General features: G+C 43.1%; 1 protein-coding gene across 1 annotated transcript in view; it reads left to right on the top strand.

Annotated features, from left to right (window-relative positions):
- The window catches only part of LOC108674134, a 37,092-nt gene that overhangs the window by 18,454 nt on the left and 2,687 nt on the right, over positions 1-15,951 (top strand). Inside the window, exons 6-28 of the mRNA XM_047881989.1 lie at positions 1,472-1,621; positions 1,998-2,160; positions 2,548-2,689; positions 3,027-3,218; positions 3,748-4,023; positions 4,466-4,686; positions 5,058-5,164; positions 6,687-6,851; positions 7,165-7,273; positions 8,162-8,395; positions 9,111-9,249; positions 9,462-9,580; positions 9,988-10,124; positions 10,890-11,052; positions 11,606-11,686; positions 11,989-12,111; positions 12,566-12,679; positions 13,038-13,088; positions 13,364-13,410; positions 13,637-13,808; positions 14,242-14,388; positions 14,915-15,024; positions 15,539-15,662. Coding sequence (XP_047737945.1) covers positions 1,472-1,621; positions 1,998-2,160; positions 2,548-2,689; positions 3,027-3,218; positions 3,748-4,023; positions 4,466-4,686; positions 5,058-5,164; positions 6,687-6,851; positions 7,165-7,273; positions 8,162-8,395; positions 9,111-9,249; positions 9,462-9,580; positions 9,988-10,124; positions 10,890-11,052; positions 11,606-11,686; positions 11,989-12,111; positions 12,566-12,679; positions 13,038-13,088; positions 13,364-13,410; positions 13,637-13,808; positions 14,242-14,388; positions 14,915-15,024; positions 15,539-15,662 — 3,286 coding nt within the window. The remainder of the gene's footprint in view (positions 1-1,471; positions 1,622-1,997; positions 2,161-2,547; positions 2,690-3,026; positions 3,219-3,747; positions 4,024-4,465; positions 4,687-5,057; positions 5,165-6,686; positions 6,852-7,164; positions 7,274-8,161; positions 8,396-9,110; positions 9,250-9,461; positions 9,581-9,987; positions 10,125-10,889; positions 11,053-11,605; positions 11,687-11,988; positions 12,112-12,565; positions 12,680-13,037; positions 13,089-13,363; positions 13,411-13,636; positions 13,809-14,241; positions 14,389-14,914; positions 15,025-15,538; positions 15,663-15,951) is intronic.

Raw genomic sequence — 15,951 nt, 5'->3', positions numbered from 1 at the left:
ACGCACATTTATATGGCGCAGTCACGCTTTAAGGAGTATTTTTGTAATTAAAAATAACAATGCACGACTGAAGCCGGTACAGCCTTGACACTGAACCTCCTGCTGGCCTTGAAGCCTCGAGTTTGGGTTTTGAGCGTTTGAAACGCAGCGAAGATGGAGTGGTAAAAAAAAATCACGCTTCTCCGAAGGAAAAACCAGTCAGACCAGAGTTGTTAAATTACAATATGGGGATTTGAAGTTCACAAAACAAAAAACAACCGTCCGAAATATAGGAGATAATATTCCAGTACAAAAAATTCAGGCCCCAGGCATGGCAAAGCTATTATGATATGCCCTCTCTGGGTGGTTCAATGTCGGACTTTTTCGAATCTGTAACCAAATTTTTTAGCCTTCCTCCCTTGAAAAAATGATATCCTTGCTATGAGCGCGTTTTTAGAGAAAAATCGGCTTAATGGATGATTCTCCGCCTACGCCGTCCAGCCTCATCCATGTTTATTAATGTTATTTCTAAGCCTGAATTCCTGCGCCGTGGGGCGAGAGACAGAAAAATCGACAAAACTAGGCTCAAAGGCAGCAATGTACGTGTATCTAAATATTCAAATTTATTTTGTAAATGTCTATTGGCGCGCTTTGTCTATGACGCTTTGTCTTTGTCTTTGTCATTTATATTTTGTCTATGTTGAATTAAATGTTACATCAAGTACTGTTCGTTGACCAAAATATGAATCACCAGGTATTATGTCATTATGAGGCATGGAAATGCAATAGGCTGGATTGCTTTGCGAATTAACTTGTGCACTTTAAGATCTTATCTGCCTTAAACTCCCTGCCGTTTATTTCGTTAAAATTGCATATACATTTTTTACAATTAAAAAAAATTGATTTCTAATCATCTATAAATTTTCATAAAAAAATGTTGAGACAAACTTTCCGGCTTCATTCGGAAGCCTCTATGCTGTGAACCAATCCGCATAAGTTCACACCCTCATCCAAGTTAAATAATTCAATTTGATAAGTAAAGTGGTGCATAATTTCCTTTTGTCATCCAGCGCTAATATGAATGGAATGAATTTGATTACTGTAATTCATTGTTTGAAACAGCAAACGTTTTAATAGCCTCCCCACAGGCTCTACGAAACTAAGCAATACCGCCTGCTGGGGCAATTTGGCTGAGCCCAAACCAATTATTTCAAGTTGAAGGCCGTCTTTTTCATTTTATTTAATTCTACATATAATGCACATTCATCTTAAAAACAAAGTATGCACCCAGTGGAATAAGTGGGACATTGTAAAACAATGCACTTTTTGTCCTTGTGCGGACCAGTTTGACCTTTCAAAATCGTATCAGTGCTACGTCCACTTAATGTTCGAGTTGCGGGTGAGACAGTGTGTGTCTTTATTTGGGCAATATGATCTATATATTTGTCTGAGTGCGTGATGGACTTGCTGACATGCAGTATTTTTTGTACAGTGCAGAGAGCAGCAGTCGCGTGGTGCCTCTGAACAGAGGGGCGATGCCCATGGTGGTGATGTCGTGCCCAGACGGTGCCCAGCTCATCACTCAGTGCACGGCCCAGACCTGCACAGACTGTGGTCCCAACTCACCCATTGCAACCATCAGGTAAAGAAATACAACTGAATATTTTTTAATCTTTATTAGGATTAAAATCCTTCATTAAAAATCTTTAAAATCTTCTTTTTAGCACATTTTCTCATTTATGAAAGAAAAATGCATTATTGTGCTCGCCATGTCCGTCTGTCCGTCCGTCCGTCTGTCTGTCCATCCGTGACTCCACGTTTTCATCGACGAGAAAATGCGCTCTTTGTCACTCACTGCAGTGAGTACTGAGCCATATTTTTTAATCTTTAACGCATAGCAGATTATGAATATTAGATTATTTCATATATTTCATGCATCTATTTACTAGCGTGTGTATATATAACGGATAGCATACACTGAGAAATAAATCCTGTATGATTGCTGTATTCTACGGCAGGTGTATGCGGGAGTCGTCGTCGAGGTGTCCTGACGGAGGTGTGGGACGGTGGGAGGCCTGGCGGGGCGCCTGCTACCTCGTGAGCAGCGAGAGCCAACACAGGGGCGACGCGGCGGCAGCCTGTCGCGCCCTCGGGGCGAACCTTGCTGATGTTCAGTCGCAGGTGCGTTGTATAAGTCGGTTTTCGTCAGAGAAATTTATCTTAGCATTAGTTCATTTGTGTATAAATATAATATATCCCCTATATTGTATAAATATAAAATATAAGGTAGTCAATGTATGGTATTCAGGATACTCAATGCGCATGTATCCCGTTTTTATTTTATTGGTTTAGATTTCTGCCAAATTTTATTTAATAATCAGCACATCTTGTAAGGATATAAACTACGAACACTTATCCAGTCTTATTTTTCACACGGAAACGAATAAAGCGATTGCGAACTCGTGTCTAAAATTATTTTCTCACTACTCTCTTAAATCAATAGTGCCTAATAAAAATTAAATAATTTGAAGCGTTTTACCGAAGCTCTTTTTCTGCCGCGATGTTCAGGAGGAGCACGCGTGGTTGTCCGCTCTGCTCAGCGGCGAGCAGAACGCCACTCACTACTACACCGCCGGGCAGCTCGAGTCTGACCTCCAGTGGCGGTGGCGGGAGTCTCGAACACCGCTCACCTACGCCAGGTGGTGGCACGGTGAGTGGCGGTGGCGGGAGTCTTCTTCTCGATAACGGAAATTTATCACTTCTCACAACCACTAAATAGAATAATAGGTAAAAGAATTTACCATCAGAATAGTCATAAGTATGACTCACGTCATACTTATTGCGCGTGACGTGTAGTAGCTTGTTTCACGTGACGTGTTCTTGGCACGGCGGTGGAAACTGTTATTATTAGTATTCCTTCTTCTTGATAACGGAAATTTATTACTTTTTACATCCTCTAAATAGCATACTAGGTAATATAATTTACCATCAGCACCTTACCTATTGCACACTCATAAGTAACCTTCCACCCTCGACCCTCATGACAGGCTGGAACAGCACTGCTGACAGCTCTTTGGCCCCCACGGCGCCCCCCACGGCAACCTGCTTGGTGCTGCGCCACGCCTTCCCTCTGACGCCCTCGTCGACCTCCTCCTCCAGCGCCAGCTTCTTCTTCTTCAGCCCCGAGGACTGCCTGGCCGAGCGCGGGTTTGTCTGCAAGGCCTCCAAGAAGGAAGTTGGTGAGGCGAAATTTTAAAAAATAAAATAAAAAGATTATGCAACACGTTTTTTTCTGAACATTACCAACCTGTGCTTTGGAATGTTTTTATAAGTATCTTTGATATTATTCCCACTGATTTACGACCGCTGATAATCAAACTAAAACAAACTCTGAAATAACACACTGAAATATCACACACACTGATAACACATACACTGAAATATCACACACGCATTCACGTGATAATCATCCAGAAAATTTGTTCAACCATAAGCTCATTATATATCTTGCAAAAATAAAATCATATTAAATTAATTTATATTTTTCATGCCGAAAATATCTCTTTTCTGCCCTAACAGGCTGTCAGAAAGACGCAGAGACAAGCCCATTAATATTTTTCACACTAAACGGATATTTTCCACACTCGAAGTCGTTAATTGAGGTCATCTGCAACAGGTTGCCCGAACGGCGGGGACAAACCCATTAATATTTTCTACGCAAAATGGATATTTTACACACTAAAGGTCCCTAATTGTGGTCTCCAACAGGCTGTCGGGACGGTGCCGGGACAAGTTACGACGGGACCGCCGACATCTCCATCTCAGGCCGGGCCTGCATGCGCTGGGACGACCGCCGTCTCAACAACATCGGGTCCAGCGGCCGCACGGGCCGCTCCAGCGTCCCATTCGACCTGGGACTTCTGGGCCCACATAACTTCTGCAGAAATCCAGACGCGTCCCCGGCCCCGTGGTGCTATGTTGCACCTGATGTCCCTGAGCCTTGTGATGTGCCGCTCTGTGCTTCACAGACGCTCATAACTCAAAGTGAGTGATGTGTGGTGCTATGTTGCACCTGATGTTCCGGAGCCTTGTGATGTGCCGCTCTGTGCATCACAGACGCTCATAACACAAAGAGAGAACTAAGAAGTGTGTAGGGGGGAAGATGATACCTGTTAAACTTGAGTCCCCTTCCATGGCAAAACCATTTTATTTTATCATGATTCCGTTTTTGTCTTTCTTTCATAGTTCACTAAAATCTATATCTACCTTTACGAAATATTATGTACTTTTACCGTTGAATCCTTCACAGCGAACATTTTTTTTTTTTTTTTTTTTTGTTAAACAAAATTTGTCCTGTGCCTCCTAAATGAAAGGGTCTTACCAAAATACACAATTAGGCTATATATGCTTAAAATATATATATCAATTACTGTGATGTACATTAATCAAATTACCATTTAATGAGAGACATTCGTGCGTCTCGCAGGCAGCGCCTCGGTGTCCCAGGGCAGGAGCACTACTGGGTCTTTGCTGCGCCCCTTCCGCCCCACCAGGAGCCCCCCGGGGACGACGAGGGCGCCACTCATCCCCACGTCGTCCATCTTGCCGTCCATCCTCGCCATGATCTCGTCCACCACCACCAGGAGAAGCAACAGGAACGTTAACAACCCTGTCGTCCAGGCGAGCCCTTCGTCGGCTGTCACCAAAGTTAGTTGGGCAGAGTTAGTCATTCATTTATATTAAATTTCCTATTTTATTAATGCAACATAACTGATTTTTATCTATGATCAATAAATCTACATTAGCTCCATTAAATTTATTGAGAGGTGACAGATTTTAACTAAACTTTTTATTTTATTATTGCAGCAAAATTTATTTTTTTTTCATGATCAGTAAATCTACTTTAGAATAAATTGATTGAAATGTGACACCATAAAACCTACCGATACTGACCAGTTTTTCCTTCAATTAATTTGATGATTCTGCATTAATTGAATTCTTCAATTAATATATACTAAGTAGTAATTTCTTGAGCCACAACCAAGCCTCTTTATTAAGCTTCCCGTGTGACGTCCCAGGTTCGCTGTACCGCGTCTCAGCTGCAGTGCGTCAACTCGGACGTCTGCGTGGCCAGGGAGCAGCTCTGCGACGGCGTACGGCAATGCGCACGCGGCGACGATGAAAGGTGTTGTGGGTGTAGCCATCGTGCAGGAGACGTCATATCTAACGCTCTTATGTACACGTATTGTTGCCTGATAACTCGTAGTGGCCTAAGTACACGTAGTGGCTGAAGTGCACGTAACGGCCTAAGAACACAAAGCGGCCTAAGTACACATAGCGACCTGAGAACACGTAGCGGCCTAAGTACACGTAGCGGTCTAAGGACACGTAGCGGCCTTTGTATACGTAGCGGCATAAGTGCACGTAGCGGCCTTAGTATACGTAGTGGCCTAAGTACACGTAGCGGTCTAAGTACACGTAGCGGCCTAAGTACACGGAGCGGCCTAAGAACATGTAGCGGCCCAAGTACAAGTAGCGGCCTAAGTACACGTTGCGGCTTAAGTACACGTAGCGGCCTAAGAACACGTAGCGGTCTAAGTACACGTAGCGGCCTAAGAACACGTAGCGGCCTAAGTACACGTGGCGGCCTAAGTACACGTAACGCCCTAAGTACACGTAGCGGCTTAAATACACGTAGCGGCCTAAGAACACGTAGCGGTCTAAGTACACGTAGCGGCGTAAGAATACGTAGCGGCCTAAGTACACGTAGTTGCCTAAGTACACATAGCGGCCAAAGTACATGTAGCGGCCTCAGTACACGTAACGGCCTAAGTACAAGTATCGGCCTATGTACTCGTAGCGGTCGATTTCTCGTCAGTGATTAGTGAGTTTATTTTGAAAGTCGTCAGTGTGTGACTGATGGAGGTACAAACTCGTAGATATATTTGAAAGTGTGGCCCAAGTTCAGCAAGAGATTATTTCTCCTTTCATCTCTCTTAATTTAATGCTTGTAAATTGTGTTTTTGTGACATGGTGTAGATGAATATCTTTCCACTAGGAGCTCTTTGTTAAAAGTTTTACCTGTTCAAATACAAATTATTTATGCAGTGACGAAAAAAATTAGCTTTTATTCACGATATTAATTCTACATCTGTCAGGACTATAATTACCGGTATTATCTAAAGACGCGTAATATATACTAGGTTTGATAAGTAAATAGGTTCATCGTCAAACAATTTAACAAATTATCTCATAAATATTTATCAGTCTCATATTCACAATGAATTAAAATGTAGTTCTATTGAACTTTGGAAGAACTTTGCAGTCTCTGCAGAAATTTTAAAAGAATCTGAAATAAGTTCCAATTGTTGGCTGCAGAGACAATGATGTTCGATTGATTTTTATAAGAAATTTGTTGAAATAAGTTCCATTTGTTGGCTGCAGAGACAATGATGTTCGATTGATTTTTATAAGAAATTTGTTAAAATAAGTTCCATTTGTTGGCTGCAGAGACAATGATGTTCGATTGATTTTTATAAGAAATTTGTTGAAATAAGTTTTATTTGTTGACTGCAAAGACAATGATGTTCGATTGATTTTATAAGAAATTTGTTGAAATAATTTCCATTTGTTGTCTGCAGAGACAATGATGTTCGATTGATTTTTATAAGAACCTTGTTGAAATAAGTTCTATTTGTTGTCTGCAGAGACTGCAGCAAGTTCCTACGCGGCTTCGAGCAGTTCAAGGGCAGGACTCTGCTGCTGCAGACCGTCACAGAGGACGTGCAGACCAACGACCTGGGCGTGTGTGCCAAACTCTGCCTTGACAGACCGCAGTGTCGGGGCTTCGTTCACAACGCGGCATCTCAACGGTAAGCTGGCCCTAATAAACCTTCTTTACATATAATATTTTTATTGTTTATATTCCTGTACACGAATCTCTATTGATCTCAGTAACAAAATGTTCCTGTGGATGTATTAATAAATAAATAAATAAATAACAATAAAGCCATAACAAATTGTATTAAATAATGGCATTAGGGCAATAATTAGGGCATAATTAAATGGTAAAAAGTTTGTTTCCACGTGAACATGTCACCGAATGTACATATGTTATGCCAGGTGTCAGCTCAATACATTTTCTTTCCCGTAAACATATGGATAAATATCCCAATATTCCACCAGGTGTCAGCTCACCAGGATCGGTGTGGCGTCAGGAGCTCTGAAGTCTTCAGCGAGCGAAACTTTCTACGAGCTGACGTCACGTAAATCATCGTGCGATGGTCGCCTTCTGGTGAGTCAAGTCAACTGTCAAGTGAGTCAAGTCAACTGTCAAGTGAGTCAAGTCAACTATCAAGTGAGTCAAGTCAACTGTCAAGGGAGTCAAGTCAACTATCAAGTGAGTCAAGTCAACTGTCAAGTGAGTCATACCTGGCAACTGTCAAGTGAGTCATGACTGGCAACTGTCAAGTGAGTCATGACTGGCAACTGTCAAGTGAGTCATGACTGGCAACTGTCAAGTGAGTCATGACTGGCAACTGTCAAGTGAGTCATGACTGGCAACTGTCAAGTGAGTCATGACTGGCAACTGTCAAGTGAGTCATGACTGGCAACTGTCAAGTGAGTCATGACTGGTAACTGTCAAGTGAGTCATGACTGACAACTGTCAAGTGAGTCATGACTGGTAACTGTCAAGTGAGTCATGACTGACAACTGTCAAGTGAGTCATGACTGGCAACTGTCAAGTGAGGCTCTGACTGGCAACTGGGTGCTTTCCATAAAAATTTTTGTGCCTTATTTTCCGCGCTTGTCCATTAATGATATTTATTTTTACTTCTCAGAATAATTTCTTTAGATTTAAGTTTCACAATCGGACATAAGTATTTTAACCCGAAAAAATTCCATGTAAACCCCATAAGCTCTCTGAATCCCAAGTTTTCTCACTCACCCTCCCTTTTTACTGCGTTGCTTGCAAGTTTCCTCACTCACCCTCCCTTTTTTACAGCGTTGCTTGCAAGTTTCCTCACTCACCCTCCCTTTTTACTGCGTTGCTTGCAAGTTTCCTCACTCACCCTCCCTTTTATACTGCGTTGCTTGCAAGTTTCCTCACTCACCCTCCCTCTTTACAGCGTTGCTTGCAAGTTTCCTCATTCACCTTTTCTTCTTCCTCGTTTCCCTGCAGTGCGATAATCTACGGTGCGTGCACTCCTCGGCTCGCTGCGACGGCCGCGACGACTGCGGCGACAACAGCGACGAGAAGAACTGCCAGCGTTCCTCCTCTCCGTCCCAACAGTCCCCTCAGTCCCAACAGTCCCAACAGTCCCCTCAGTCCCAACAGTCCCAACAGTCCCCTCAGTCCCCTCAATATAAACTGCGTCTGGTCGGGGGATCAGGGGATCATGAGGGTAACGTGCAGGTCAGTCGTATGAATGATGTGTCAACCGTATGAATGATGTCTCACCCTTATGGATGATGTCTCACCCGTATGAATAATGTCTCATCCGTATGAATGACGTGTCATCCGTATGAATGATGTGTCATCCGTATGAATGATGTGTCATCCGTATGAATGATGTGTCATCCGTATGAAGTGTCATCCGTATGAATGATGTGTCATCCGTATGAAAGATGTTTCATCCGTATGAATGATATGTCATCCGTATGAATTATGTGTCATCCGTATGAATGATGTGTCATCCGTATGAATGATGTTTCATCCGTATGACTGATGTATCATACTTATGAATGATGTTTCATCAGTATGAATGATGTGTCATCCGTATGAACGATGTCTGATCCGTATGAATGAAGTGTCATCCGTATGAACGATGTGTCATCCGTAGGAATGATGTGCTAAGCAATTAATGATCCTTTTCTCATGCCCGTTTTTTAATCCTCTTTGTTTTAATCCCACGTCTCAACTTGAAATATACGTGCTCAAGATGGAAATTTGAACGCTGTTCGTATTTCATCAATACAATCTCTTAACTAATTCTTAAACTGTTAACTTGTTTTAAGCTAACACGTTTTTGGTTTTGGCAAATACTCATTATTAGGCGTAATGACTATTTAAATAGTACAAAATGTTTAATTCACCGTAAAATGTGAACTTGTGAAACTTGTTCTGTCAGCTGCTCGTGAAGGACGAGTGGGGGCACGTCTGCGACGACAGCTTCGGCTGGACGGAGGCGGACAGAATCTGCCGAGACCTCGGCTACCCCGACGCCGCCGCCTACACCAAGAACAACTTCTTCGCGCGCTCCAGGAAAGGTTAGTGACCGATAATATAACATGAATGCAAAATGTGGCCGTCGATTTAAGCAAAATGCAGAGTGTGACTGTCAAATTTAGAGTGTGTGACCGTCAAATGTGGAAGACAAATGTGGAGTGTGGTCTTCAAAATATGACTAGTGGGACACTTTCTATGTAGTAATTATGCTTTTTATTTAGATGTTATTTGCAACGATAAAATTCTTGAACAGAAGCCGCTCGCAGTGGCATCAGGTTTTGGCTGGACGGTGTCACCTGCTCGGGGCAAGAGGAGTCGTTTTTCCAGTGCCACTCCCGGGCCATCGGACGCCACAACTGCGGCACCACGGAGGTCAGTTGCAGGGCCTAATTCATGGAAAATTTTCACCTATTCGCATGAGCATCCACGCCTAAAAAATCAAGTGTAACTCCGAAATTTGTATTTTTCGTGCTAAATTTCATGTATCTGTTTGATCATCTATTTGCAAGAGTATCCACGCCTAAAAATTTGTCTGTAACATCATATATTGGTATTTTTCGCGCTATATATCATGCATTTGTAAGATGTATCATGTAAGTGGCGAAAGCTGGGTATTCAAGCGATTGATGTAACTTAATATTAATATTCAATCAAAGTAAAACAAGCGAGATTACTAACATATATCCTTTTTTATCATGTGTATTTCATTACTTTGCATTCCCTTTAAATACATTCATATTAATTCCTAACTACTAAACCCACTGCCCGTCTGAGCGCAGGTGGCAGGCGTGGTGTGCCGCACAGCGACCTCCACAGCGTGTGGTGCGGGGCAGTTCCAGTGTGGCCGCCAGCCCACCGTGAGCTGCATCAAGCGGGCCGAGGTGTGCGACGGCACACCCCAGTGCCCTGATGGCAGGTGGGGCACGTGGTCTCATTAATGGCATAATATAGTTTAGTATTGTATAGCAAAGCATTGCATGGCATGACATTGCATTGAATTATATAGAATAGCATAGCATAGAGTATCATAGCGCACAGCATAGCCATAGCATTGCGTAGAGTAGCTAAGCATTGTTAAGCATAGTGTAGCATTACATTGAATAGCATAACGTTGTAGAGCATTGCATAGCATTACATAGAATAGCATAGCATTGTACAGCATAGCACAGCATAGCATTGCGAGAACAGACCACGTTTAGTCACGACTTACTATCTAGAACATGGTCTTTTGATCAGATCTTTTCAACACTGACATTGAAATAAATAGCAATTGACTTACTACCATGTCCACATAGGGTGATACTACCGTGTCATTCAGTCTTCATGAGGTGATGAAGATCAGGTGTGCATTAGATGAAAAATAAATAATTATCACCATGAACTTATTTCTATTTTATTAATCGAACATTTTATACTTTAGTTATATGGCGCATTTCACATCCGCTATATAACTATAGTAAGTTATGATGTGGCCAAAGCAAAAGGTATGAAAGGAAGTGAAACTCGTCAAACACGGAACTCTCTATCCATTAAATTTTTTAACCTTGTATACCTATCCAAAAAGATAGTGTTCCAGAAAAATCGTAATTTCCCCTGGGGAAAGTTCGATCCCCAGGGAAATCGAAACATTTTTCTCGGTTTGCGAGCTGAACATTTCCCAAACGTAAGCCACTTGTTGCAGTGACGAGCGGAGGGAGATGTGCGAGGACGTGGGTGTGGTGCGACTGGAGCCTGGCACGACAGTTCGGGCCCGGGGCACCGATGCGCTGGGCACGATATACGTCAAGCACGCGGGCCGCTGGGGCACCGTCTGCGACGACGGCTTCGACAACGCGCATGCCCAGGCGAGTTGTGGCTTACAGGTGTTGTTGTCACGTGAGACTAGCGTGCCTAAATGACGCGTATTAACGTAGGAGCTGATGTCAAGTGAGACTAGCGTGCCTACATGACACGTAGCAATGTAGGAAATGTTGTCACGGGAGACTAGCGTGCCTAAATGACGCGTAGTAACAGTAACATAGGAGCTGTTGTCAAGTGAGGCTAGCGTGCCTACATGACACGTGGCAATGTAGGAGCTGTTGTCACGTGAGACTAGCGTGCCTACATGACACGTAGCAGTGTAGGAATTGTTATCACGTGAGACTAGCGTGCCTACATGGCACGTAGCAATGTAGGAGCTGTTGTCACGTGAGACTAGCGTGCCTACATGACACGTAGCAGTGTAGGAGCTGATATCACTTGAGACTAGCGTGCCTACATGACACGCAGCCACATACACGTAGCAATGTAGGAGCTGTTGTCACGTGAGACTAGCGTGCCCACATGACACGTAGCAATGTAGGAGCTGATATCACGCGAGACTAGCGTGCCTACATCACACATCATGTTAATGTGCAGGTTGTGTGCCGCAGTCTGGGCTATGAAGATGGCTGGGCCATTCCTTACTCAAGAGCCACCCTGGGACGCGGCACTGGAGCGGTAAGTGATATTCCAGTCCTGTTCAACATTGAGGTCGATTCATTTTTTGTATCCAAATATAAAAACAAATGGAATGAAATAGAGCACATTTTAATATATTTTTTTATCGTAACATGGCTATCATGAGCATGGTCGCCGATTGCCAGTGACAAATTAATAGGTGCATGCACCCATTTGAGCTGTTGAAAAGTATACAGGATCTGACATTGCAGGTGCTGGTGAATAAGTTTGGTCTAAAAATTAGGATGATCTGATGAGTGTTTTTGAATAAATTTGAGCTGAATAAGATGATGATCTGACAGGTTCTGGTGGATGAACCGATGTGCCGAGGCACAGAGCAGTCACTCAACGAGTGTCGGGGCATCAACTGGGGAGTGTCTGACTGCGATCACTCGGAGGATGCTGGCGTCTTCTGCTCAGACCCCGTGAGTCCGCTAGACACTGACTTCTGCTTAGACCACATAAGCCCAACTAGACCCTGACTCTTCTGCTTAGACCCCATGAGCCCAACTAGACCCTGACTCTTCTGTTTATACCCCATGAGCCCAACTAGACCCTGACTCTTCTCTTCAGACCCCATGAGCCCAACTAGACCCTGACTCTTCTGTTCAGACCCCATGAGCCCAACTAGACCCTGGCTCTTCTGCGTCTTTAGACCCCATGAGCCCAACTAGACCCTGACTCTTCTGCTTAGATCCGTGATTGGAAATAAACGCTAGCTCTTTTACTCAAACCCAACTAGATTACTTGCACGATTACAGAATCGATAATTTGTCTGGCCCAGCAAGGTTCAATAATATCTTTAATTCGATTTCCCAATATCTGTATCCTGTAATAATACAATACATTAATAATGTTTAATTTTATTTCCGCGTACAGGAGACCATCAGACTGGTAGGAGGGTCAGGCCCGCATCAAGGGCGTGTGGAAGTGAAGCTATCGGGCGTGTGGGGCACGGTCTGCGACGATGACTTTGATGACTACGACGCCTCGGTGAGACTTACCTAACTTTGTACTTGATGATAACTTTTCTTTCCTTTAAAAGTTACAAGTTGCCGAGAGTTTTAATAAAGGTGTTTGCGCTGCTATGTGAACATTAGTTGCTTTATTCTGCCCAAAACTGTGATAATTTCTGCCCAAACTATAATAATTATGCTCTAAACTCTGATAATTGCGGTCAGAAAGTGGCAATTATGCCCTAAACTGTGACTATTGCGCTTAAAATGTGACTATTGTAGCCTAAACTGTGACAATTGATCCCTAATCATTCCCAAATATTCCTTAACTGTGACAATTGCGTTTTCAACTGTGACTATTGCACCCTCAACCGAAACTAAGGTTTGTGTTGTAGGTTGTGTGTCGGTCGTTGGGCTACAGTCATGGCGGCATCGCCCACAAGATTGTAATCATCGCCCAAGATTATAATCATTTGTTTGTGTTGTATCCATCATCGCCCAAGATTATAATCATTTGTTTGTGTTGTATCCATCATCGCCCAAGATTATAATCTTGAGCGATATATCCATCATCAACCATCGCCCAAGATTATAATCATTTGTTTGTGTTGTATCCATCATCGCCCAAGATTATAATCATTTGTTTGTGTTGTANGTCTCCTGCTATACTGACAGGTGCGTGTGAGGGTGGAAGACGGGGCGTTTCCTGCTATACTGACAGGTGCGTGTGAGGGTGGAAGACGGGGGCATCTCCTGCTATACTGACAGGTGCGTGTGAGGGTGGAAGACGAGGGGGTAACCTGGTTCACTAGAAGACTTGTGCGTCTGATTTGGTTGGCCAGGGTAGCAGCGAATGTCTCTGTGTTCCCTGATCGGAACACGTAACAAAAAGTTAGGTTTCAACGTGCATTTGGTCCCGTTCTTTTCTTTTACTTAATTCACTTGAGGTTTATAAGCTTAAACAACATTTTGAAATAACAAAAACATGTTGCAGGCGAGCCCGCACTCTGGACCTGCAGGCGGTGTCGACACGGTTGTCGTCTGCGTGTGGGCGCGCAGCTCCCGCAGGCAGTTTTGTCACTGAAAACCTCGCGAAGATCGTGGGCGGCCGCATTATTTCCCCCCGCGAGACTCCCTGGTCTGTCTCGCTCATGATCCGAGAAGGGGTGAGTTTTACACCATTGTTAGTAGTTAAAAACTTAAAGCTACAATGATATTTAGGTTTTGAAACGCCCAGTAATTAAGCAATAATCAGTTTTCATTCAATTTAATTGCCTCACTAACAAACTTTAACTGCATTGACTCCATGTGTTGGTAAATATCGTGTTGCTTTAATATTTCCCTGCAATCAAGCGCACTATCAGCTGAGACATAAATAAATCCCATTGTGCATGCCGCTAATTTAATAAAAACACATCCAATAGTTGGATTCTGCGCAATCTTCGGTATTCCAATAGTTTTATTATATGCAATCCATGGTAGTCCAATAGCTGAATAAATCTTAATTGACCTATTTCAAACTGCATTACATATAAGCCCTGGTATGCCTATACCTGGATCACACGTAATTCCCTTTCATTTACGGCATTGTCGGTGCAGAACAAACTGCGCCACAACTGCGGCGGCGTAATCATCTCCGAGGACCTTATCCTGACGGCGGCGCACTGCTTCAAGAAGCATCCTAAGCAGAACTACGTCATCAGGGTCGGTGAACACGACCTGCTTGCCGAGGACCAGGGCCAGAAGGTGGGTCACAAAAAGCATTTACACACTCATAAAAATATTTTGAATGTAATCAGTTTGATACCGAGAAAAATATTTTGAATTTTGGAATTGCGAACACCACCTCCGCCGTCCTGGCCGAGGACCAAGGACCATTGCCGAAAGCTGAGCAAAAATGAACGTTTTCCCGCTTTTATGAATATTTGAATTATAATCAATTTGATAACAATAAATATTATCTTCAGTTCTCGAATAATTATTCACTGAAGATGAGTGAAGAACAAGAAACGTTTCCAACATCCCGCTTATGAAAATTCTCTTGAACAGTAATCAGGTCGATAGTTTGATACCAACAAAAATATCTCCAGTTTTTCGCAAACTCTTTACTTGAGATATTTTTATTTAAGTAATAACTCGATACGCATTTGGAAGTCATTGTCCGTAACATTTATTAATTTGCAAGTCATATTTATAGCTAGTAATGACTTGATTGGACAACATTAATATTCGTTGAAAAAATATGTTTAAAATGTGTAATTGCCGCTGACAGGACTACCTTATTGACAAGCTGTGGGTACACGACGAGTTCGACACCAACATCGAGTTCAACAACGACATCGCTGTGCTCAAAGTGATGAAAGTCAACGGCAGGGCATTACAGTGAGTGCGATGAGCATGATAAAAGTTTTGAAAGTCACCACCAGAATCTTATAATGATTGCGGTATTAATCAGTAAGGTTTTATTTCAATTCTGCCTCATACGTAGCCATGTTCGTAAGAGGCAGAATTTACATAAACAATCTTCCTTGATACGGCTTTAATCCCATTGTTTTAAACCAATAAAAATTGAAATTCTTCATTATTATACATTTGCCTACATTTCTTGACTTGAAGAACAAATTCCACGGAACAATAAAGTGGCCCAGTGGTTAAAGTTCAGAGTACCAGGATTGAAGCAGAGAGGTGGGGGTTCGATCCCAGCTCTGTGCGCCAGTTTCTGGTCAGAATCGGCAAAGAGGCTGAGAGGTTAAGCCAAAAAAAATTGAAACAGTGAGTTGCGAGTTCGAGCCGGCAACAAGCTGTGGATGTTCTGCGCTGTTAAGAATCGGCGACAGGCCTACGGCCTTATAAACGTTAAGACCGCTATATTATTACATTATGTGGACCATTGCAGGCTGGGCAACGGGGTGGTGGAGGCCGTGTGTCTGCCGGCTGGGGAGGAGCGCAACAAAGATCTGCGGGGCTGCAGCATCACAGGCTGGGGGACGCTCACAGAGAACGCCCCTGCCGTGCCTCAGGTCAGGGGGGATTTAATCCTCTACGTGCCTTCTTAAAGGATTGTGTCCTCGTGATATGGGTTATAAGGAATTAAACATACCTGCATGCAAGGGGAATAATTTCTCGGGCTAATTTTTTATTCCAAGAACTATACGTATTTGCAATGTCATGTAGGTAAACTATCACACGTAGTTCAAGTTTATTGACCGTTATAGGGAAAATTGGCAGGTTATTTAATTCCGAAAGCAATTCCAACGATTACAGAGACTAAGAGGGCTGAAATAGCCCCGCTGGAGAGCGAAAAGTTTT

The sequence above is a fragment of the Hyalella azteca genome, unplaced genomic scaffold, assembly GCF_000764305.2.
Source record: "Hyalella azteca isolate HAZT.00-mixed unplaced genomic scaffold, Hazt_2.0.2 contig9370, whole genome shotgun sequence".
Taxonomy (NCBI): Eukaryota; Metazoa; Arthropoda; class Malacostraca; order Amphipoda; family Hyalellidae; genus Hyalella; species Hyalella azteca.
The sequence above is the reverse complement of the archived record's forward strand: the minus strand, read 5'-3'. Positions and strand labels throughout refer to the sequence as shown.